This window comes from Podarcis muralis, chromosome 9 (genome assembly GCF_964188315.1).
Source record: "Podarcis muralis chromosome 9, rPodMur119.hap1.1, whole genome shotgun sequence".
Lineage (NCBI taxonomy): Eukaryota > Metazoa > Chordata > Lepidosauria > Squamata > Lacertidae > Podarcis > Podarcis muralis.
The window spans coordinates 46573086-46596447 of NC_135663.1; the positions used below are offsets into that span (position 1 = coordinate 46573086).

The 23362-nt window shown below is 42.5% G+C and overlaps 1 protein-coding gene and 1 long non-coding RNA gene across 7 annotated transcripts in view; one reads left to right on the forward strand and one right to left on the reverse strand.

The window, feature by feature from the left end:
• Positions 1 to 23362, forward strand: part of GALNTL6 (polypeptide N-acetylgalactosaminyltransferase like 6) — a 451848-nt gene that overhangs the window by 389043 nt on the left and 39443 nt on the right. For all 3 annotated transcript variants that reach the window (XM_077934169.1, XM_077934172.1, XM_077934170.1), the window contains exon 8: positions 11238 to 11355. In XM_077934169.1, the coding sequence (XP_077790295.1) occupies positions 11238 to 11355 (118 nt within the window). The remainder of the gene's footprint in view (positions 1 to 11237; positions 11356 to 23362) is intronic.
• The window catches only part of LOC144328882 (uncharacterized), a 104067-nt gene continuing 82807 nt past the window's right edge, over positions 2103 to 23362 (reverse strand). The window contains exons 5-8 of one of the 4 annotated variants that reach the window (XR_013394235.1): positions 20172 to 20265; positions 19444 to 19522; positions 4220 to 4488; positions 2103 to 3954 (exon numbers count right to left, since the gene is read on the reverse strand). This is a non-coding gene — a long non-coding RNA (uncharacterized LOC144328882). Of the gene's footprint in view, positions 4489 to 19443; positions 19523 to 20171; positions 20266 to 23362 lie in introns of all 4 variants that reach the window. The other 3 variants (XR_013394234.1, XR_013394236.1, XR_013394237.1) reach the window with 3 other exon arrangements.

A 23362-nucleotide genomic window follows, 5' to 3' on the forward strand; every position in this document is an offset into this window, starting at 1 on the left:
AGAGATCTGGGTCTTCTGTGTTTCACAAGCAAGCTCCATCTGCAGAGTTGGCTTTCATTGGCCAGCTCTTGCAGGAAACAGTATAGGAATCACAAATATGAATAGGAACCTTGCTAAATCACCATCAGTTCTCATATGAAGGCAGACCAGCCCTTTCTCTCTGCACCTGGCTCCTGGCTGAGTTATATAAAAAAATACATGTGTGATTGTGGATTGGATTGGATTGGGCTGGGCTGGGCTGGCATCTGATCTTTTGGCTCAGCCCTCATAGTAACTCAGACCTACAGCTCTACCTCTGAACTTCTGGCTTGAACTTTTGATCATTTTTGGTCATTCATTCTGATCTTGTGGCTTGACCCTTTGCTCAGACAAACTCATGGAGAATAAAGCTATCAATGGCTACTAGCTGTGATGGCTATATTCTTCCGCCCCTGTTAGAGGTAGCCTGCCTGTGAATCACAGGCTGGGAATCACAAGCAGGAAGTGTGCTGATATGTTCCTGTCCTGCTTGCCGACTTCTCATAGGCATTTGGCTGACCGCTGTGAAATGAGGGTGCTGGTCTAGATGGGTCATTGGCCTGATGCAGCAGGGCTGCTCTTACGTTCTGTTTCATACTTCCTCCCTACTTCTGTACCAGATGCTGACTACAGTTTGCTGGCCCAGTGTCACACACCTTCCCTGATACAATGAATGTTACTTTTCTGAACTCGTTTGCTTTGGAAGGTCTTGCTACCGGGTCACGTATGGAATCTTCCTAGCTGGTGCTCCATGGCTACAGGGTATCTACATTATTAATTCTCTTGACTCAATAGAAAAACAGTGGGTCTGTTGCTGTTGCTTGCTGCTGCTTATCATTTTTCTCTTGTTTCACAACAGGCCATCTAGTAGCTTTCAGATGCCACCTGAAGTGTAGACTCAGATTACAGAAGATGGCACTGAATGAGCTTCCGCTGTTTCCTTTTACTTATGCTTTCCATGTTCATCACTTTTACCAGAATTTGATCCCTGGGTATTCTCATCTGAGCTCTAAAATGGAACCTAAAGCAGGGGAGACTACTGAATCCCCACGGTTCTGCTTGCTAATCTTGCCAGTGCAGCAGGATGTTGAAATCAAGCCTCAAGATGAATTTCTCAGCAGAGGCACAGGGAGAAGGGGAGACTCGTTCATTTTAGATTTCTACGCAGGGAGCTCTTGACTGTGCAGAGTTGTCACCTTGGGAAATGCAAGTTTATGTGCCACTCCCAGAATGATAAGGAGGGAAGGGTATCCAAAGGGTATTGGTGTTGACAGGGTGATGTACGAGGGTAGAAAAATCACTAAAATGGAGCACGCTATGTCAGATATGCTTGTAGTTGTTGTCTCTTTCCTGGGAACAGAACAGACAGAGACAGAATGCTGACTTCTGCAAGACTCATTTTTCTCCAGCGAAATGCAGTCAATCTCTTTCCATCTATTACTCTTTGCTGAGGCACTGCATCTTCCAACTAACGAAGGTCTTGCCCTTCCAGGACCACTGTAGTCATAAAAGATGGAAAGAGCTTGTCGAGAGTCCACTTTAATTGACCCCCAAAGACAACTTAGTTTCGACTGCATTGCTTTTGTCAAAGCTTGAGTCCTAGTGGACAGTGTTTTGCATTGGAACTCCTTAATCCCATTCAGAATTTTTTTAAAAAAATATTTTACTCTATTCTTGCGTTGTATCCATGCAATTTTTAAAAAACATTAATAGAGATGTTTGTGTTTACAGCCTAATATATCTTGAGAGAAACCAAGAGAGCAGTATCTTGTGTTATTTCAGCCTTCCCTCACTTGGTACCAAGCTGCACTGACCGGGTTTGGTGGGGGGTTGTGGTTCCAAACATCTGAAGGCCACCAGGTTGAAGAAGTGTGCTTTTTGTTTCTTAAAATGCTGGCCTCTGCACCATGATCTTAAAGGCTTTTGTATGGTGCCTTTCTTAAATGCTTTTTCAAAAAAAGTTAGACTTTTGACAAATTCACCTAGCTTTTAGCTTGGGATGGGGAATGATCTTCCTCAAACTTGAAACTTCCAGATGTTGTTGGATTTCAGCTCCAATAAGCCCAACCAGGGATGATGGGAGCTGAAGTCCAACATCTAAAGATATTTATTAAAGTTTAACAATTACAGAAAAAAGAAAAACAAACAATAAAAAATACAATAAAAAACAACAATACAACAAAACAATAAGAAATAAAAAACAAAAACATTTAAAAAAGAGGGGGGGGGACCAATCCAGTATTTTCATGTCTTTATCTTTCATTTACTTATTTCCTTGACTTCCTCACACCTCCCTTTTTTGTATTCTAATTCAATTAGTTGTTTCAGCAAGTCCTTTCCCTCTTTCTCAAATTTTGTTCCTTAATTTATCTTAACGCAATTTAACCTTAGATTTTGCACCTTGACCCATTAACAATCTATTATTACTTAATTCTTTATAACATTTCTGCTAAAGCCATATAACTTCTTTCCAGCATCCTTCTAACATTCATTAATTTTACAATATTTCTGTAAATATACTTTAAATTTTTTCCAATCTTCTTCCACCGACTCTTCTCCCTGGTCTCGGATTCTGCCAGTCATTTCCGCCAACTCCATGTAATCCATCAGCTTCATCTGCCATTCTTCCCGGGTGGGTAGATCTTGTGTCTTCCAGTACTTTGCAATGAGTATTCTTGCTGCTGTTGTAGCATACATAAAAAAAGTTCTATCCTTCCTTGGCACCAATTGGCCGACCATGCCCAGGAGAAAGGCCTCTGGTTTCTTCAAGAAGGTATATTTAAATACCTTTTTCATTTCATTATAGATCATCTCCCAGAATGCCTTAATCTTTGGGCATGTCCACCAAAGGTGAAAGAAAGTACCTTCAGTCTCTTTACATTTCCAACATTTATTATCAGGCAAATGGTAAATTTTTGCAAGCTTGACTGGTGTTATGTACCACCTATAGATCATTTTCATTAAATTCTCTTTTAAGGCATTACATGCCGTAAATTTCATACCTGTGGTCCATAACTGTTCCCAGTCAGCCATCATAATATTATGTCCAACATCTTGTGCCCATTTGATCATAGCAGATTTCACCGTTTCATCTTGAGTATTCCATTTCAACAGCAAGTTATACATTCTTGACAAATTCTTAACTTTAGGGTCTAGCAATTCTGTTTCCAATTTTGATTTTTCCACTTGGAAGCCTATTTTTTTGTCCAAATTATATACCTCCATTATTTGATAATAGTGGAGCCAGTCTCGCACTCTATTTTTTAGTTTTTCAAAACTCTGCAATTTTAGTCTGTCTCCCTCTTGTTCCAAAATTTCACAATACTTCGGCCATTTGGCCTCCATATTGAGTTTTTTCTGAGCCTTTGCTTCCATTGGTGACAATGAAGTCCAACATCTAGAAGGTACGTTGGGTTTTAATGTATTTCTTTTTTAAAAAAAAATCATTTTTATTGATTTTCCAATAAGAAACATCCAATTAATCTATCCAATCATAATACTTCAATTCAAATAAAAAAACTAAAATAAAAAAGACCAAATTATAATCCAAATTATATTTATTAATTTTTTGGACCTCCCCACTGTCTGGATCTCTGAAGCAAATCTCCACATCTTAGTCCTGCTTCTCCTCATTGTTTCCATATTTTCCACATCTCGATTTTAACGCTCCAGGGTTTTAATGTATTTCTATTGCTTTTATGTGAGATGCCTGGGTGGCTTTTTTTAGGGTTGAAAGACAGCATATAAATAATTTTAGAATAACTATTCCTGCATATCATGACCAATGTGAGATAATCCTTTGAACACTCAATTAAATCAACAATATTCGACCATGAACAAGTTTATGCCTAAGTCCAATAAGTACATACTGAAGAGCCAAACTGGGTTATTCCATGTGAGTTGTTGTCTTCAAAGGCTGATCTGATTCCATTATTGCTGAGAAAACATAAATGTGGGAATCATATATGCAGCCTTAAGATTCTTCCTTTGGCATGGCACCATCTTATATTCTTATCAGAAAATGAAATGTGGACTAGAGGAAATGATCATAAACTTGAGAAGAACTGGTGTCACCCTTCAATCTTGCCCTTAAACGCCTAAACATTTCTTGGTCCCATTCCACTGGTAGGCATGATGAGTGAATGCAGGCACCATCCCAGCCTGTGTGCAATCAGTTGAATGTCTGCCTAATGATACTTACATGAATACATCTCACTGTGAACTCCAGCAAAACAGTTCCTGGTCATAGAGATAATGTATTTCCCACATGCGGTTGTATATGCATAAGGTCCATGCAGACTTTCAGCTGGACATGAATCTCAGTCCCATCATGTTTCTCCATTCACCCTGGATAGGACATCTGATCTGGGCTTTCCTCTCAACTTTATTCATAATTTTAAAGATTCAGTTGTCTTGAATCCACCACAAATATTTACACCACAGAATGGTTTCAGAAATCAGCTCTTGTTGCTAGGAAACAGAAAAATTGTTCAATTAAGAAGGGTACGTTTGTCCACACCTCACACATAAACACATTTCGGATAACGTTGCATTTCCCTTTAACTAGAATTCAAGGATACTGAGATACATCAGGTATCAAGCTGTTGATGTCACTGCTGTGTCTTCATTTTGTGATGCCAGCATTAGTAAAGGACCACAACTTGATCTGAGGTTTACCAGATGCAATTAAGCCAGGAAGAGAATGGGATTGGGTGGGCGTTGTTCCATTCACAATGCAAATCTGGCCAATTCATATCTCCTGAATCAATCCACAAACTGAAACAAGGCTATTCTTCAAAATTCACACTTGCCTGAATTTTGCAATGCAGTTCTACAGTAAATTTAAAAACCCCTGGATAGATATAGATGATAGATAGATATAGATATAGATATAGATATAGATTAGATATAAATTAGATATAGATATAGATGTCAGAAGAAAGTGTGCAGAAAAATCCGTAGAGTAGTGCAAGTAATGTGGAAAGTAAAATTGCTTGTAAACGTGAATAGCTATCACCAAACCCCGGATCTTATTATTCAGAGGGATTCACATGCCAGGCATCATAGTGTTGATCCTGTGCCACCCTTCCTTGCTCTCTCTCATAACGCATGCTCTTAGAAAGGCTCATTTCCATCTCATTCCACATCCCGCCAAATGAGGCTGTGTAAATATAGAGAGACGACTTTCATTTCGTTTTTATTACTAAACCGAACCCCCCCCCCCTTTTTATTTTTTTATTTAGTGGGAATGTGGAAACAATCTCTCTTTGTGGGGTGATAAAAGAGGAAGGTTCATTTCCTTGGGTGTCGAGAGCACTGCCTGCCCATCTTTGTCGTGACTTTGGGTGAAGAGCGGGAGCTAACGCGAGACAATAAAGTGCTCAACCTCATCAGCTTTCAGCTCCTTCATCCTCTGCCAGGAAGTGGGTGCCAGTGTTTTTTCTGTCACTTCCATTTTTAAAAACTGCTTTCACGGCTTTTACAAGAAAATGTCATTGTGCCTCTGGTGCAAAGGAGGAGGAATCTAATTTCATTACAGTTAAGTGCCTGCCTCCCCATTACCTTCCATAAGAGCGTAACGGTATATTATAGAGCGCTAATAAAATAGGAAGGATGGAGGTAAGAGCACATGTCAGGAAGCCAAATTACTTTGGGCCACCTAGTTGCCTTCTCATTTCACCCGGGCGGCTGCCTTTCCCACAACCTAATTACAGCATTTTCTGGGACTTTGCTACCCAGCGATAACCGGCTGGCAATGCTTTTGTGTAGCTGAGACATGGCGCGGCGTGAGCTTTGGTCTTCATCCTTGCCACCAAATAATTGCTTCTGACGGCCGTATTAATCTCCAGAGACTTCGGAGTAAATGAAATATGAACATTTATCTTTTATTCCCATGTGCCACCAGCGTGGACTGGGGCAAATAAGTGGGAAAGGAGTGCCTTTGCAGTCCCTGACTGTATTACTGATCAAAGGGACAATATTCACCCAGTTTCTCTGCTTCGTGGCAGATCACAGGCCAGATCATTAACTGTGTGTCTCATCCACTTAGCAAAGTGTGAGGCCCTTGTCGGCTTGAATCAGTGTCACCGTGTGCAGGTTCGAGAGTGTCTGGAGAAAAGGCAGGCTGGCTCTGTGTGAGAGTGTGTGCTGTACTGTAGAATTCCTCTGATAAAAAAGAGTGGGTTGATCAAGCTTTACTTTATTTGAGTAAGAAGTAGTCTTTGGGACTGGGATTAACCCTTTTGCATCCTTCTAGTTGCAGTTAACTTTGTTACAAGATCAAAGCAGGAAAGCTGCTAATATGTGCAGTGTCAGGTAACTTGAGTGCTGCAGCTGATATTCAGAAAAGAGCAACCAAAAATGATCAAAGAGAGACTATGAAGAAAATTTGCAGCATATGGGACGTTTTAGTTTCAAGAAAAGGCGAGTAAGAGGTGGCTTAATAGTTTAGAAAAGTATGCACAGCATACCCTCCAACATTTCTCCGATGAAAATAGGGACGTCCCATTCCATAATGATAATTTTACTATTTATAAATATAAATCTTACTGGGTTGCCCCAGCCACTCTGGGCAGCTTCCAACATATATAAAAGCATAATAAAACATTTTAAAAAAAAAATTAAAAACCGTCCCTATACAGGATTGCGTTCAAACAGCTTGGGGGTCAGGTAACTCCATACCTTTCAACATTGCTCCAATGAAAATAGGGACCTCCTAAGGAAAGGTGGGATACTGGGATCAAATCAGAAACTAGGACAGCTTCTCTAAATCAGGGACGTCCCTGGAAAATAGGGTCTGCCATGGCATGGAGAAAATAGAGAAAATGTTTCCTTCCTTTCTTCCTCTCTCATAACACCAGATTCAGGACAAATAAAAGAAAGTAGTTCCTAACACTGCACATAGCTAAACTATGGAACTCGCTCCCACAGGAGCCAGTCATAGCCACCAAAGTAGATAGCTTCAAAAGAGGATTAGACAAATAACTGGAAGAGAAGGCTGTCATTCCTCTGACTGCCAGTTACAGGGGAGATCCTGGTGATGAAAAACCAGGACAGAGGGGCTCCTCCCCACAGCTTTGCTCTGTCACTGGCAGTTTTGCCACTGGCAGGGGTGGGACGTTTCAAACTCAAAGACCAAATACTGCCTCTAGGCTTCTCTGTCTGGCCCCAAGACCACACCCCTCACTGGGCCACGCCTCCATGGCCCTGCTCCATGCCTTCCTGAAATATGCTCTTAAACTGTGATCATGTCTGTTGGTTGCATGGATGGAAAAATGTGGGTGGGTGTCAGAAACGCCTGACTAGAGTCTGATTTTTTAAATTTAAAAATGATGTACAACAGTAAGACTCACTTATGCTCCACCCACTTTTGCACTGAATCCGACCCGCTATTGGCATGTGCCCATGTTGTCCAAACTGAATGTGGATCTTGGACTGAAAAGGATTCCCCACCACTGGCCTAGGGAACCCCTCCCCATCCATCACTGTCAATAAAGCAATTTGGGTTCCTTGAACAGCCATTGTCAAATTCCTAAGAGCACAGGTCAGTTTAGTAGGTGATTCTCTCAAGCACCCATCATTCCTGAATGCTTAGATATGAGGTTTGATCATCAGATGTTCTTTTGCTTTTAGAACACTATAGGGACTTGTAACTGACTTGTTTTAGAATAATCCTACTCCTTAGAACAAGAAACCTCCTGTGTAAGGTATTGTACCACATCTCCACGGTGTTCCTTTGAAATCTGGACGTGAGTTGCCCTTACAACGTTCACATATAAACTTTATATAAATATAAACTGTAAGAGGTTTCATCAGGTATCACGCCTTTCTCACTGTGTTTGACTCATGATTCAGAACTTCTTGCTTGTGTTGATTAGATGCGTATCAGAAACTTGAACATTTTCAGAGGCAGAAGGTAAAGCAAAAATGGATCCAATGTGGAAATTATAGAAATTTAACAGGTGTGTGTATGTGTGTTTACTTTATCTGTGCTTGAATTACTTTCAAAGAGGGTTCTTATGGGAGAAGGAGGATAAGATATCTGGGTATTGATCTACCTGGAGGGATCCATTTTCAGCAAAGGCTATCAAAGACTTTCTGCATCTTTAAGAATTGCTCATGAAATTGTAATGAGCCATCTATAATCCTAAACGAAGCAAAAGAAAACCCCTGAGCAGGGCAGATAATCCTTTGAAAGAGTTGCTTGTCCTCTGGAGTGAGGGGTAGGGATTGTTATAACTGGGCATTAAGCCCCCTCTACCTGTCTTCTGAGTTAATTTTCTTTAAAATATTGGTAGGATTTACTTAGTTATGATCATCTTTCTTTCTTTTTTAAAGGCCTGTAATGCAGTAAGGAAGCGGGGGTGGCATCCTGCAACTAAAGATTGATCGCCTGGCCAGAATATTGCTGGCCTTGCTTGTATTTGGCAGTGGAACTTTAATCTTAAGGGGATGTCGGGATGATGAAAAATCACTCCCAGGCTCTCTCGTTAACTAGTAGCTTTTATGTTTGTTCCTTTTCAAACATTAAATGTAACTGACTGTTGTACTTCGGCATTGTATTATCATTCCAGCCTAATCTTTCATGACACCCAAGGGCAACAGACAATGAAGACGGGGCCCCTTTTCTTTTCGTCCTCCTGCCGCAAATTCCTGTACGCTTCCAGAGGCAAAACGTTCGTTTGGCTCTTTCTAGTCCACCTGAACTATGGAAGCCTTTCCCATAATCTTAACTAATTGGAATTTCCCTACAGGACCAGAGGCAGCTATTTCCACATACCTGTGAAATTTGATGGCCACACGGTATATGTGTGCGCACTATTTGTTTATCTTGCTTTTTATTCAACCTTTTCTCCAAGGAGTTCACTGCGGCACAGGCGTTCCTTTCTATCTCCATCACCTCCCTGCAACATAGGTCAGACCAGAGCTGGAGCTTGGGCTAGGATCACTCAGGGAGTTTCATGGCTGAATGAGGATTTGAACCCGGGTCTCCCCACTCCTAGCTCTGTCCACTGCACCATGTGTCACACCTACAAATGTCTACATGCACACACTTTATGTAAGGCTCAGTTTTCTGTGGTTTGTGACATGTTCCAGATAAATACTAGGCAGTTCCAGAGAGTAGCACTGAGGGGATGCCCTGTGGTTTTGGTGATGTCAGTACTACATTACTGAAATGTGCTCTATGTAGGGTTTCTTTAGGGCTTAACCCAAAAGCTGCAGCTAGTGTAGGATGCAATACCTAAGTTGTTTACCAGGGGGGTGGTATACCATGGACACCATATAATACTTCTGCCGAAGGAGCTGTAGTGACTGCCAATGGGCTACTGGATGCAGTTTTTTGTTTTATTGGTTTGGTTTGGTTTGGTTTGGTTTGGTTTGGTTTGGTTTGGTTTGGTTTGGTTTGGTTTGGTGTTAGCATTTAAAGCCCTAAACAGGGAACCAGGTTACCTAAAAGAACCCTTGCCCCATAAAGCAACTGTGTTCATCAGGTGGGACACTGCTGAGAGTACCGCATGCCCCAGAGATGAGCTTACTTTTTATTACAACTGGGCTTTTAGCGTTGCAGCTCCAGCCCTCTGAAATCATATTGATGTTTAGGCACCTACTGTTTATTTTAAAAGTTGTGGCCCAGCCATTTATGAAACAATTGTTATACATCTATAAAAATGCTTTTATTGGGATGGATCCAACTCATCTACTCCACTAGTGGAAATCAGAGTTAGGACTCTAATGCAACAGGGCTGCCCCACTCTTCCCACTGTGTGCCCTCCACGACTCCTCAAAATCCCTTCTGAAGGATCAAGAAAGCACCCAGAACAGCATGCAGGGGAGAATAGGGGAGATTGTTCTGCCAAGCAAGCAGAAATGTTTTCAATGAAAGAAAAATCTACTCTGAATTCCACCCTACGTTTGTTGTAGACTTCGTAGGAATGGTTTTTATTGTTTTAGAGCTTGTAGAAATGGTTTTTATTGTTTTTAGAATAATTCTTATACTTTATCTCATTTTATCATGTTGTATACCACTTCAACGACCTCTGTCTATGAAGCAGTTTATAAATCTGTAAAACAAATAAAGTAAAATAAATAGTGTTCTGAACATGGGCACGTCTTGAGTTGAAACTAATTGAAGTGAGTAATCAATTCAGGATGCAATTTTGCGGGGATTCCATTATTTATTGTGTTTCATAGACATTGTGAAAAGTAGATGGAAAGGAATGAATGACGCCGCTGAAAAAGGGTAACCAACACACTGACCCCAATCCAGCTAAAGTTCAGTATAACTAAATGCCACTGGAAGCAATGAGCCTTGAATTGCTGGCAAGCCACTTTCCCCCTTGGTTTCAAGTGAGAACCTTAGCTGGATTGAGGGCATTATTAGCAATCAGTTGTAAACTGGGAAGGAATATGTGATTGTTTCAGTCGCACATACTTTGGGTTAGCTACAGGCCGAGTTTCCATCAAGCATGAGAACTAGGGGTTGTACTGAAGGCTACAAGCTCATCTGCGTACAAAACAGGCACAATAATTGTGTTTATTATGTTGAGGCTCAAGGGCATTGTTTTAACAAAAAATACAACTTGCTTACTTTAGCTAGAGTTGGGGATGCAAGGTCAAAATCTCGGTGAAACCATTCACTAAAATGCCACTCAATGTGTTCATATATTTGGTAACATCAATACTGTAAAGGTGAAACCCCGTTCATATTCCATGGACAATATGACATGAGACCATTAAACACTCTATCTATGTTTGGCTGCAAGAGCTTTGTCTGAATGGGCTTTGCATACTATGGGTAATAGGCAGCTAAATCATACCCAGACTAGATACTTGTGCATTTATTTCAGTGGGTTTACTCTGCGTACAACTAACATTGTCACTCCATGTGTTTTTGCTTGGAGAAACATTGTGTTCTCTTTCATGGTTGAGATTCCCATTCCCCAGTTTTATGCTCATGAGAACCACACCATGTACCAAGGACAGCCAGCATGGTGACCTCCAAATCCTTTTGGACTCCAGTTCCCATCAGCCCCAGCTAGAGTGGTCAAGGATGGTGGAAACTGGAATCCAGCAGCATCTGAAGGGCACCCTTGTCACATAACATGCTGGTAACTCCCACCGTATCTGTCTCCATCAAGCACATTTTGCCAGTCATTTCAGCTTTTCAAGCATGCCATGATGATGCCTGCCATTGACAGTTTGTTATATTCCTTCGTCAGATCCCCTGTTATGGCTGGAGGTCTGTTCGCTGTTAACAGAAAGTGGTTTTGGGATCTCGGTGGCTACGATCCAGGTTTAGAAATCTGGGGAGGGGAGCAGTATGAAATTTCCTTCAAGGTAAGCAGTCAAAATGTTTCTTCATGGTACACGCTGCTTTTGTATGGTACGAGGCATGCACTATATCTCTAAAACTCAAACAAAATGAGATGTAGTCAAGTGTATTTGTATACTGACTTCCCCCCCTCCTTCAACCAAAAGTAGTCACAGGAGGCTGGAAGATTTAGCGGAAGAGTAGAGGAGCAGAGTGCTGCTTAGCCCTTTACCCTCCAGGAGTTTTTCTGTTCACAATGATCCCTTCCAAGCTGCTTTCCCATATGAGAAGACACACATACAGTAGTACCTTCCGGACATTGTTGGACTACAGCTCCCACCATCCCTGATCATTGGCCATCTTGGCAGGGGCTGATGGGAGTTGTAGTCCTTCAGGACGCTGTGTTGGCTGCCCCAGGGTTAGCATGTCAGAGCGGGCATGGAGTGACCCAGATCCAAAGTCCCACTCAGCCATGAACTTTTAGAATGACCTTGAGCATTGCCTACCTTTTAGCCTAACATATCTTACAGGATTGCTGTGAGTATAACCTGGGGAAGGCTGGGGGCAGATTGACCTTGAGCTTCTTGAAAGTAATTGCCTTAAATTACTTGGAAGAAACATTGGGTAATAACTTTGGAGTAGTTGTAGTAGCAGCAGCATCTGTTAATAGCTATCCACCCCATTCGCCTCTGTTGCTTTGCTCAAACTAACAACCTCTCAAGGCTTTTGGGGTGGTTGTTTATTGTTTTGTTTTGAAGTTGGGCCACATCTAGTTTTGGGCGTGTGATTAGCCTTTTGGCCCCTGGGATATTCCTTCTAAGTATTGCTCTATAACATAAACTCCATTTTGAGCACACCAAAAACCAAAATGACAACATTTACAATGTAATCACTACAATGTGACTCCTCTCTACCGAGCCACATTTTGAAAAAATACACAATTGCCTCCATATAATTTCCTTTGCCCAGATACATTGTGCATGTAGGCAATATGGGCAATTTACCTATGTGCAGTCATAGATGGAAATGGCTGGACCCAAGGAAGAGTTGCAGAATTGCCAAAGCTGCTAAAGGAAAACCTAGCCTGGAGGGGAGATCTCCATTCTGATCTCAGCAGGGCAGTAAGAAACCCTTCCAGCTGCCTATACCATAATTATTTGGCTCCCCCACACCTGGAATTACATAAGGAAAACCAAGACACATAGATGCCTGCTAGGAATCTAAGTACACATCTGTTTAGGCCATGTGAGTGAATAATACTGGGTATGATGGACAAATAGTATAATCTAGTATAAGGCAGCCTTTTGTGTTTTACAGCAGTACATTTCAGTCTTTCTGACATTCATTTATGTCACAATTTCTATTCTGCCTTTCTGCACCCAGTGAATCCAAGACAGCTCACAAGGCAACTAAAGCACCACAGACACAACCAAACAATAAAATATATTTGAAAATTATATTTAGGTCCCAGGTTCAATCCCTGTCATCTCAAGACAGGGCTGGGAAAGATTCCCAGAGACCCACTGCCAATCGGTGTCAACAATACTGAGCAAGATGGACCTTTCTTCTTAGCTATAGCCCTTGACTTGTGCATGCTGATTTACACTTAAGCATGTACACTTAAGCATCCTTTGAGTCCCTTGTAAGGCAGAAAGTTGCCAAGGCAAAAGAATGTGACTGTTCTATTAAGAAAGCTAGATGCATTTGGAAAGTGTACAAGGTCAATTCAGTTGTTTCACATTTGAAAGTGTCATATAGAATTACAGCGGAACCTCGGTTGTCAAACATAATCTGTTCCGGAAGACCGTTTGACTTCCAAAATGTTCGACAACCGAGGCGCAATTGCCGGCTGGCAAATTGCTTTTCAAAAATGGAGAAACACACCTCAGAAGTCGTTCGACTTCCGAGGCGCATTCGAAAATGGAAGCATTCACTTCCGGGTTGTCAGCGTTTGGATTCCGAATTGTTCGGGTTCCGAAGCGTTCGACAATCAAGGTTCCACTGTGCTTTGTTAATTATGTAGTAGGCATTGTGCTTGATGTTGTTACCGTCTTCCTGCGCCCCTCAAAAAGTTCAGGTCTCGATGGTGCTCACACCTGGCCTTCTTGTACTGTAAGATGTTGTTACTACAACTTTTTTCTGAAAGTAGCACTTGCATTTAGCTCCAAGTCATTGCCTAGTCTGATTTAATCCTCCATGATGCCTGCTCTGTGTTTACCACTGAATAAATTTAATGTGTCAGTCATTGATTGGCTTTGTTGCAAAACTCCTTATTCTCTTCAAGCATCAAAGAGGCCTTAAAGAAGACTTTCCTTTACAAACATGTTGCGTGCACGCACTGAATTCAAGCATGTGCACTGAATGAATTGCACAGAAGCTGTTGGGGATGCCTCTTCTCCAGATTGCCCAAGTGGATTTGAGGGTGTTTTCAGCAGAATCAAAGTGACCCATGTGAACTGAACTGGTGTCACATAATTTCGAATCAATTTCATACTTAGAGAAAACAAAAGCTGAAAGACAAGAGGAGCCTACAAGCTAAACCAATGGACATTTTGTTTAGAGTACATCAGTTTGCACTCTCTGTTGTTAGGGTGTTTCAGAGATAAATGAATGCTGCCTCTTACATCTCACAGTTCTGACAGGAGGCCTAAAGATTGTATTATCCCATTTCCTATTCCCCTGTTATTTGTCATTGGAAGGAATATAATTGCAAGGCAGTCCATTGCTCTCTGTGCAGAAACCATGGCAACCATACTGGAAGCTCAGATACTAAATAGTCCCAACCTGTTTTGTTCAAGTGACAGATTCTTTGGAGAGGGCTGTGTTATGCTGGGCCCTCATTTCAGCCATATCTCTTCATTCATCTCATTACCATGAGTTGACCTAAGGGTCCACGTCCTTCTGCATGAATATATTTTGAACAAGATGTCAACAGCATTTTGTAGCATTTGCCTTGAAGAAATAAGAACTCACTCTGAGGTGTGTGTGTGAATGTAGGGAGGAGCTCTGTAGAAAGTGCATGCAGAAAAATGCGTTTGAGGTGGGGATGCTATTGATGGGGCAAAGTAATGGGGTGTGGAAGTGAAATAAAATGGAGCCATGGCTTAGCATCATCTCATGAGAGTTCCCAGAGATGGCAGCTACAGTGCTGCACCTGTGGCCCTGCTGCTGCACCACCACTGAGAGCTAAGCCAAGACAACATAGTGTGCGCACACTCGGAGGATGACCTCCAGACCATCCTAAATATCTTCGCAGAAGCTTATGAAAAGCTTGGCCTATCGCTCAACATCCAAAAAACCAAAGTGCTGCACCAACAAGCACAAAACAACCCCTCTGCAGCACCACAAATCCAACTCAATGGTGTAACGTTGGAAAATGTCACTCACTTCTCCTACCTGAGCAGTTATCTTTCCACAAGGGCCGACATTGATGCCGAAATCCAGCATCGCTTGAGCTCTGCAAGTGCGGCTTTCTCCCGATTGAAGTGCAGAGTGTTTGAGGACCGGGACATTCACAGGGAAACCCAAATGCTTGTTTACAAAGCTATTGTACTACCAATCTTACTGTATGCTTGAAAACCAACTCCTCAAAAGATTCCATCAACGGTGTCTCTGAAAAAATTTACACATCACTTGGGAACGAATCACAGGCGAACTAATGCCAGTGTACTGGAAGAAGCAAATATCACCAGTGTTAAAGCAATGATTCTTCAACATCAACTTTGTTGGATTGGTCATGTTGTGCAGATGCCTGATTATCGTCTTCCAAAGCAACTACTCTATCCTGAACTTAAAAATGGAAAGCGTAATGCTGGTGGTCAACAAAAGAGGCTGAAAGACTCTCTTAAGGCAAATCTAAAAAAATGTAGTATAAACACTGACAACTGTGAAACACTGGCCTGCAAGTGCTCCAATTGGAGAACAGCCTTTACCAAAGGTGTCATGGGCTTTGAAGACTCTTGAACTCAGGACAAAATGGGGAAACGTGATAAGAGGAAGGCACGCTTGGCAAACCCTCACCGTGATCAACTCCTGACCGGAAACCTATGTCCACCATGGAAGGACGTGTGGATCCAGAACTGGCCTCCACAGTCGCTTACGGACTCACTGTTAAAACTGTGTTTATGGAAGACAATCTTACTTGGCTACGAGTGATCGCCAAAGAAGAAGGTGGTTTGTCTTAAGTGTGCTGTCCAACCTGAGCTCATGGTTTGTCTACTCCAGACAAACCACAACCTGAGCTCATGGTTTGTCTACTCCAGACAAACCACAAGCTGTAAACCCAGGAACAACCCCTGGGTACAGCATGAGGTTTGTCTGGAGTAAAACAAACCACAAGCCTGGGCCATCATGCTAAGCCAAACCATGGCTTAGCTGCTCACAGCAATGGAGCAGGAGCAGAGCAGGAGCAAATCAGCTGTGATCACTTCTGTGGGAAGCCTCGTGCATCTGTGCTAAGTCATGGTTCGGTTTAGTGTTGTGTGCAAACCATCTCTTTCTGTAGACTGCTCAGGGGTGGAGTAGAAGAAAACAGAGTCTAGTGACCAGAGCCTTCTGTATAGGTAAAAAGGGATAGTAATGTTTAGCATTTATATTGCACTTATTGAACCAGCTACTGAGCCTTTGGGATCCTGGCCCCCTCATATCAGGTGGGTGGTTCTGACAGTCACCATTCTAATTTCCCCAGTGCCCTGGATTGACACAAGGTCATGCACTTTGGGGCATTATGGGGATTTAAAATGGCAGCTCACAGATGCTTTGGGAGTGCTGCTGACGCTACAGCTCACCAGAGGGCACGTTGCCCACTGCCCCTTCAAACATTGAATCTTCCAAGTCTCTATCCTAACAACAGCCTTGCAAGGTGGGCCAGCATAATTTCCATATTGTAAATTAGAGATTGAAGGACAATGACGTGTTTTTAGGGTATTGCACATGCAATTTCAGTTGGAGACTTTCTGGCTCACTGCTCACATCCTTACAGTTTTGGGTCAGATCAGACTTCATGCATGTTCATTACCTACACGTAATAAGGCCATCAAACTTAGAAAGTAAGTTTGGACTGTGTTGGGCTATGGACAAAAACATGCTTTGAACAGGGCTTTTTTTTCCAGCTGGAACTCAGTTCTCGCACCTCTCAGATGGGTGCCATTGCCATTCTAAGAGAATGAGGGAGGTGTTCATGGTGAGTTCTGATACCTCTTTTTCTAGAAAAAAATAGCACTGGCTTTGAAGAACACAAACTGAAAAGGAATTACAACTTTCCTATCTTGGGATGGAAAAGTGTTTGCAGAGTAGATTAACAAAAACAAAAAAAGTACATGACTTCAGTGGCCTGCCTGTCAAAATGGCCTGTGGAGAGTGGACCACTTCTGAATCCAGTCCAACACTGCATCCACTTCACCACCCCTGGGGTGCATTTTGCAGTGACTAATTGCAAGATTACAAACTACATTCTACTTTTATCAATGGCCAAATGCATCTTTTTCAGCTAAGTAAAATCTTCCTAAAAGACTCTTCCTGAAATAATCTTGCTTAAAGGCTGATTGAAACATCCAGGCTAAATATGTTTGCGGTACAGCATTAAAGTAACAACAGCAGGAAGCTGCTGCTGAAGACCAACTTTTTTACATATGTAAGAGAAGCAGAGGTTTGATATGCTAATTCCGCAGTGCGCAAAGATAAGGCAGAAGTACTAAAAGACTCCTTGAGCTATTAATATGCATGCTAACCATACCAAATAAGATTTTTTTTTTTAGCAAACTTCTCTATTTTTGTTTAGAGAGAAGCTCAGAACACACTTTTGAAAAGGGATGGAGAGGGCGAAGATTTGCAATTAAGTAAACAACTTAATTCAGTGGCTGGCCTAAGAGGATTTATTAATGGGAGCCTTGGGTGGGGTGGTAGAGGAGCTATATTAGACACAGATGCATGTAACAAGGTAGTGACAATGTTTATGAAGAAGCCTAAGGACTCAGGGTGCTGAGATGCTGTGTCTCGAAACAGACGAGAAGAGGTTAAGTGAGTGCTTAACCCTGTCCCCCATTTTCTGTTTTTCAAAATGGACAGCCTACTGTTCCCCACTCCCTTGGTCCTTCATATGGAACAGCCTGTCTTATAGATCTCCATTGTCTCACCTAATCTGGCATTCAGCTAATGCATGAAGATTTAAAGGACAATGAAATACTAAAAAAGTTAAATGAAATGAGATACAGTCAGCCTGCAACTTATTTGGGGGTTACGTTCCAGGGATAGAGCCTAAAGCCAAAATCATGTATAGTCAAAACACATTGCGTTCAATGACAGGCAAGATTGCCGTAGCCTTTTTCCCTGGAACCCCTCCCTCTTTATGCCACTTTAAAATATATATAATTTTGCCAAGCGCATAAATCTGAATGTACACAAGTTAAATGTGCACAGGTTGCAGGATTACTGTATGTTAAAGCGTGTTGTAGGCATGGCCTTCTCTTCCTTCAAACAATACTAATAAAGATGCATATTTGAATAGATGGATAAAGCTTGGATTCAGTCCCAGAATTTAGCCAGTCTGAAACTTTGAGAAGAAACCTAAACATTATAATTTACCGTTTGTCTGCAGTCAACCATTTTAGCTGCAAGTCAGCCTTAATTTTGTGCTACCACTGTAGGCATGTCTCTTGGTTTTATCTGTTACATTTGACTGGTGTTGTTATTATCCACTGTGCCCTGATATATATGAAGCTTTGATTGGACACTGCAAGACAGATAATCTTCTACTGAACTCCCTGTTCCCTTGCCGTTTGAGAACCAAGAACAGCAACAAAGGCGGTGCTTTAGAGATCTAATTATCTCCTTCAGGCAGTATATGTGTGTAATATTCTTATCAGATGTCACTTCATTGTCACTTGTGCACTGCTTAGGTGTGCACCATCAAAGAAAGCAACCATATATATTTTGAAACTGCGTCAAACGGACGTGTATACTGTATTGTAATTCACAGCAAAGGTAACTGCTGGTTTATTAAGTTCAAATCAAATATAGCACATGGGCGGATCATTCAGCATAAATGTTGGTGGAGCAAAATACACTCCTCCCGTGCTCTTTTGTGATACTGACAGGCTTACAGGTATTCACGAATTGAAAAACCAGTTTTTGCTGTGGGTGGCAGCACTGATACCATAGGCAATTTTTTTTTCATATCTTCTGGCGTCGTCCCAAACACAGTTCATGCTGCCATCTGTGAGCCCTCAAGTTATGATGAAATGGTGGCGAGAAATAAAATGGTGTGCCTGTGAACATATGGGAAAGAGTCTCAAACCGTACAACTGAGCTGTAGCCATGCTGACACCTTCCACCAGTGGTGGGAAGGCAGTTCTTGGCTGGAAATTCTCCCTGACTTCTTCTCCTTTTTGCCTTCTCTCTTCTGCCCTGTAAAGCTCAACTAAGAATTCAGATCAGGTTACCAGGAAAAACAGAGCCTCACGTCACTATTGTGCATTTTGTTGTGTGGACGGAATGGCAGGGTCCATGTTGGCTCAGGTTATGGTCCTTTCGGTGCACAAGCACCATTTCTCAGGATACATTATATAGGCAACCCATCACCATCTCTTCTGTCTCTTGTCTTTTTTTTTACAATTGGATTAGTGCAGTTTAGGTTTTTTTGGTTCGCTTTGTTTAAGCTCCTCACATTCACAGCTGCCTGATCTGTAATTAGAACCAGACATGGCAGTATGTGTCTTAATTATGCATGAGTGACAAATGCCTTTTTAGACACTGTTCCCTGTGCTTGAGATCTAGCGTCAGTTCATCAGTGCACTCTGGAGAGCAGAGGCCCTGCTCGTATACCCGTATATGACCCGAAGCCTGCCAATCCAAGCAGCAGCAATGGCTCCTGCCGCCCCTGGGATCTCAACATCCCTTATTTTTATGGTTCTTTCACTTGCTTTCTGCTTCACCCCTTGTCATCTCTTTCTGCCTCTGCACAGGAAAAGCTGGTAGGAAACAACAGTGGTGGCTGGTACCCATTGGGATTGGTAGGGCAGAAGGCAGGAAGGCCTGCAGTAGGGAAGGGCAGAAAGAGGCTGTGCCAGCAACTCACTGTTCAAAATAGGAATGGAAAATATCGGTGCTGAGCTTACCTACGCAGGTTTTTTCCTGTTCCCATGTTGATTCTTGATCTCGCCAAGAGGCAAGGTGTTGTTGTTTTTTAGAGTTTTGCTAAAAATAAAAACAATTCTCACATCATATACAGTCATACCTCAGGTTACAGACGCTTCAGGTTGTGTTTTTTCGGGTTATGGATGTGCCGAAACCCGGAAGTACCAGAACGGGTTACTTCCGGGTTTTGGCGGCCGCGCATGTACAGAAGCGCCAAATCACAATCCGTGTGTGCGCAGACGTGGCACTGCGGGTTGCAAACGTGCCTCCTGCACAGATCACGTTCGTAACCCAAGCATCCACTGTATGCTTTATTATACGTCTATTAGATGGATATTATACACATACACGGAAAAGCTTTCCTAAAGTGACCAGAGATGCAGACAGCAATGCGTATAAATGTATAAAAATACTTACATATCAATGCTTACAAAGTTATGCTGCAGAAATATGGTACCGCATGAGACTATTTTTGCATATTGTCCATATAAAATATGTATTTTTGTCATACATTTTTGGATATAATTAGAGAGGCTTTTCTATTTTTTAAAAAATGAGCCACTCATATATAAGTGAGCACTCAAAGAGGTGATATGAAGGGAAAGCTAAATCTGGTCAGACCCACCATATTTCACATTTAAACCTTAAAAAAAAACCAGTTTCCTCCTCCACCCCTACTTCAGAACAAGCAATATTCAGCAAATCTTACCAGATACCAAAAATATCTGTTGTTTGGTTGTTGTTACTTATTAGATGTGTTAGGACACTTGCTACCCAAAGGTCTCTGAGCATCTTACAACACACTGAAAAACATAAACACAAATGCATTGTTATATTAACAGAATTCATACAAAACACCTGGGACTCAGCTACACAGCTGCAAATAAAACATTTTAAGTGAGTTTTAAGTGCAATATACAATGTGACAGTAGATGGCAATGGTGAGCCTTGTGGAAAATTCAATGTATTTTCAGAATGGTTTTATGTGTGTAGATTCCACCCTGCAGTTCATTAATACATCATCAACAACAACAACAATCCCTTCCCCTTAACAGCCACAGGATGTTTGCACCAATGTTGTCAAGCATGATTTTTTCCCTCTTGGAACTGGGCTTATAGCCCATGCTGAGACATCCTGGATTTCAGGTCCACAGTGAAGTGTACCTGTTAGTTACATTTATATCCCACCTTTCCTCCAAGAGTTCAAGGTGATATACATGACTTTTCCCCACTCCTGTTTCTCTCCCCCATGCTTGGGCTCTAATTCTACTTATATCACAGGCAGGCGAGAGCTCAGCATATCGTTTGCAGGGAATGGTGTCTCCTGTAGGGAATGGTGTCTCCTGTAGCTTGCACAAGGCTGCAACAACTTTTCTCATGTTATGTGCCAAAGTGCCCACCCCCTCTCTCTCCCCTTATCAGTCCTACCTCAGCACTGCCATTTAGCAGAAGCCAATTATAAAGGCAATGAAATGTCGGCATATATTTTCATTAGCATAATACAGCAAACAGCATAAAAATGCTAATTCTGCATCCCAACAGTTTAAGACTTTAGGAAATTGCTATGCAAATAATTATTAAGAGGGGTGTGTTAGGTTCCTCCCACCCCCCTTGCCAAGAACATACAGTGAGAGCAGCTAACTCAGAGGGGATAGATCATTATTATTGCTGCAAGGTGTACACTTGCAGTGAAATACTGCTTTTGTTGGTGGAAAACCAATGAAGGCAGCACCCATTAATCACAAGGAGCAGGTTGGTGCATGCAGGTCAGCTCAGGGCAGAGAGCCCAGTCGCAGTTTTGGGTGAAAGCTCCTGCGTCAAAAGTGAGCAATGTCTTTTTCTTCCTGCAGACATCCTCAGTGGTGCACTTTGGTAATATTGGATTCTGGACTTTAATGGTCTCAGGGGTATAAGTATTCCTTTGAAGTGGGATAAGTGACTCCTGCAGCTTTGGGGGACCCTCTTGGTCGTTCTGCTGAGTGGGGAACCAAAGCCCTGCTCTGACAGCACCACTTAACTCCAATTGTGTTCTTTTATGTACAGTGTGTATGCAGACTATGCTAAGAAAAAAGAGTGGTAGTTTTCTATTCCTGAGCCAAAGTATCTGCCCAGCCCAATTCCTTAAGGATCAGGTCCATAGCTTTGGAGAGTTTTTGGATGCATCCTTCCGTATGGGATCCCCACCTGGCAGTTGATGTTTTAGCTTTGCTCACTCTTGGAAAAGGGAAGAGCTTGCCAGAATTTTTCGTGAATCTGCAACATCCAGGTTGGGTTACTGCAATGCATTATTATGCATGGAGCAGCCTTCAGAAGGCACTTAAGAACCTCAATTGGTTCAGAATACAGGGTCCAAGGTGGTAGCATTGGCAGGTGGGGTGGGCAGTAGCTGGTTCCTTCCCCACCCATAGGTGCCAACTCCCAGGGGCCCAGGTCCCTTTCCCCCCATTGCTGTTAAGTTGTGGGTGAACATGTCATACGACACAGCGATTCTTCAAACAGCACTTGTTTATTCACAGGCCAGAACAGAACTGAACTGAAGGGTTCAGCCAGCCTGTTTATATAGAGCCCCACTACAACACAACAGTAACAACTTTCTGTAACTATCCAATCAATGAACGTCACTTTCAATCCCTTATTTGCATATGTGGACCTGAGTGAAAACTATCTACAGTATCCTCCTGCTGGCCCAGGGTGAGAACTTCTCTACATAACAATTACATTTAAGGGGGGCACCACCACCACCCCTGCAAAGTTGATGGGCAATGCTTCCTTCCTTTCTTTTCCATGTTTGGACGTGGGTTTCCCAACAACCCCTGTAAGCGAACTTACAAACGGGCTGCTGGATGACAAGAGAGCTGGGATCAAGAAGTGGGGTGAGGCAGGGGAATAAACCTTCACCAACACTAGGTACCTCCGTTGTTAAAATTGGTGGTGGGTGGGGATGATCTGCCCACCACCACCAATATTTTATTCATGTTGGCACCCCTGTCCTCACCCTACATGCAGGAGCTTTCTACGTGTGGTTTAGAGAGCACACAATGCCTCAAACCTTCCCCCATCCCCAACATTTGAAAAGGGATGCCATTTATGACAGATCTAGAATACAGAACCTGAATTTGGATCCAGTTCCCCGCTTGAAAGCCTCCTTTTGTTTCCCTGGCTCCTTTGCAGTATTTGTTTTGTTTTAGGCACCAATCCCCCCCAAAAAACCTTATGTGGGGCTATTGAGGGGAGGGGGGTTGGACCAAGCAGAGACATCCCTCCTCCCACTTCTGCTGGCTCTAGTAGCCTGATGTCACACTGCCAGCCTGGACTTCCCCTCCTGATGCTCACCAAACATGCAGACAACTGTTAAGCCCACCAGCAGTATTCCTGGCAACAGAGCCTGGTGGATCCTGAACTGCTTTCACATCCAGCACTGGCCAACATAGGATCCAGAACTAATCTGCCTGGGCCCCTTAACCTTCCACTGCTTCTGCCATGAGGGTGGTAGCTCCATCCAGAGTCGCTGCAGCAAGTTCGGATTGCTGTGCCTGTGAAGAAAAGGGTAATAACCTGTGGCATAGTTCTGTGGTCTACACAGGAGAATGTTTTTATTCTAAGTTGGGTTTCAGGAAAATACTTCCCATTCTTGTTTATATTGGCTGCTGGCTCCTTGCTATAAAAGACAAGTGTTTCAGTTTTACAGCTTGCTCATTAAACACCATCAAAATTTTCAGGCATTAGCAGAAGTTTCCTTTAAAAAGGTAAAGGTACCCCTGCCCGTACGGGCCAGTCTTGACAGACTCTAGGGTTGTGCGCCCATCTCACTCTAGAGGCCGGGGGCCAGCGTTGTCCAGAGACACTTCCGGGTCACGTGGCCAGCGTGACGAAGCTGCTCTGGTGAGCCAGAGCCGCACA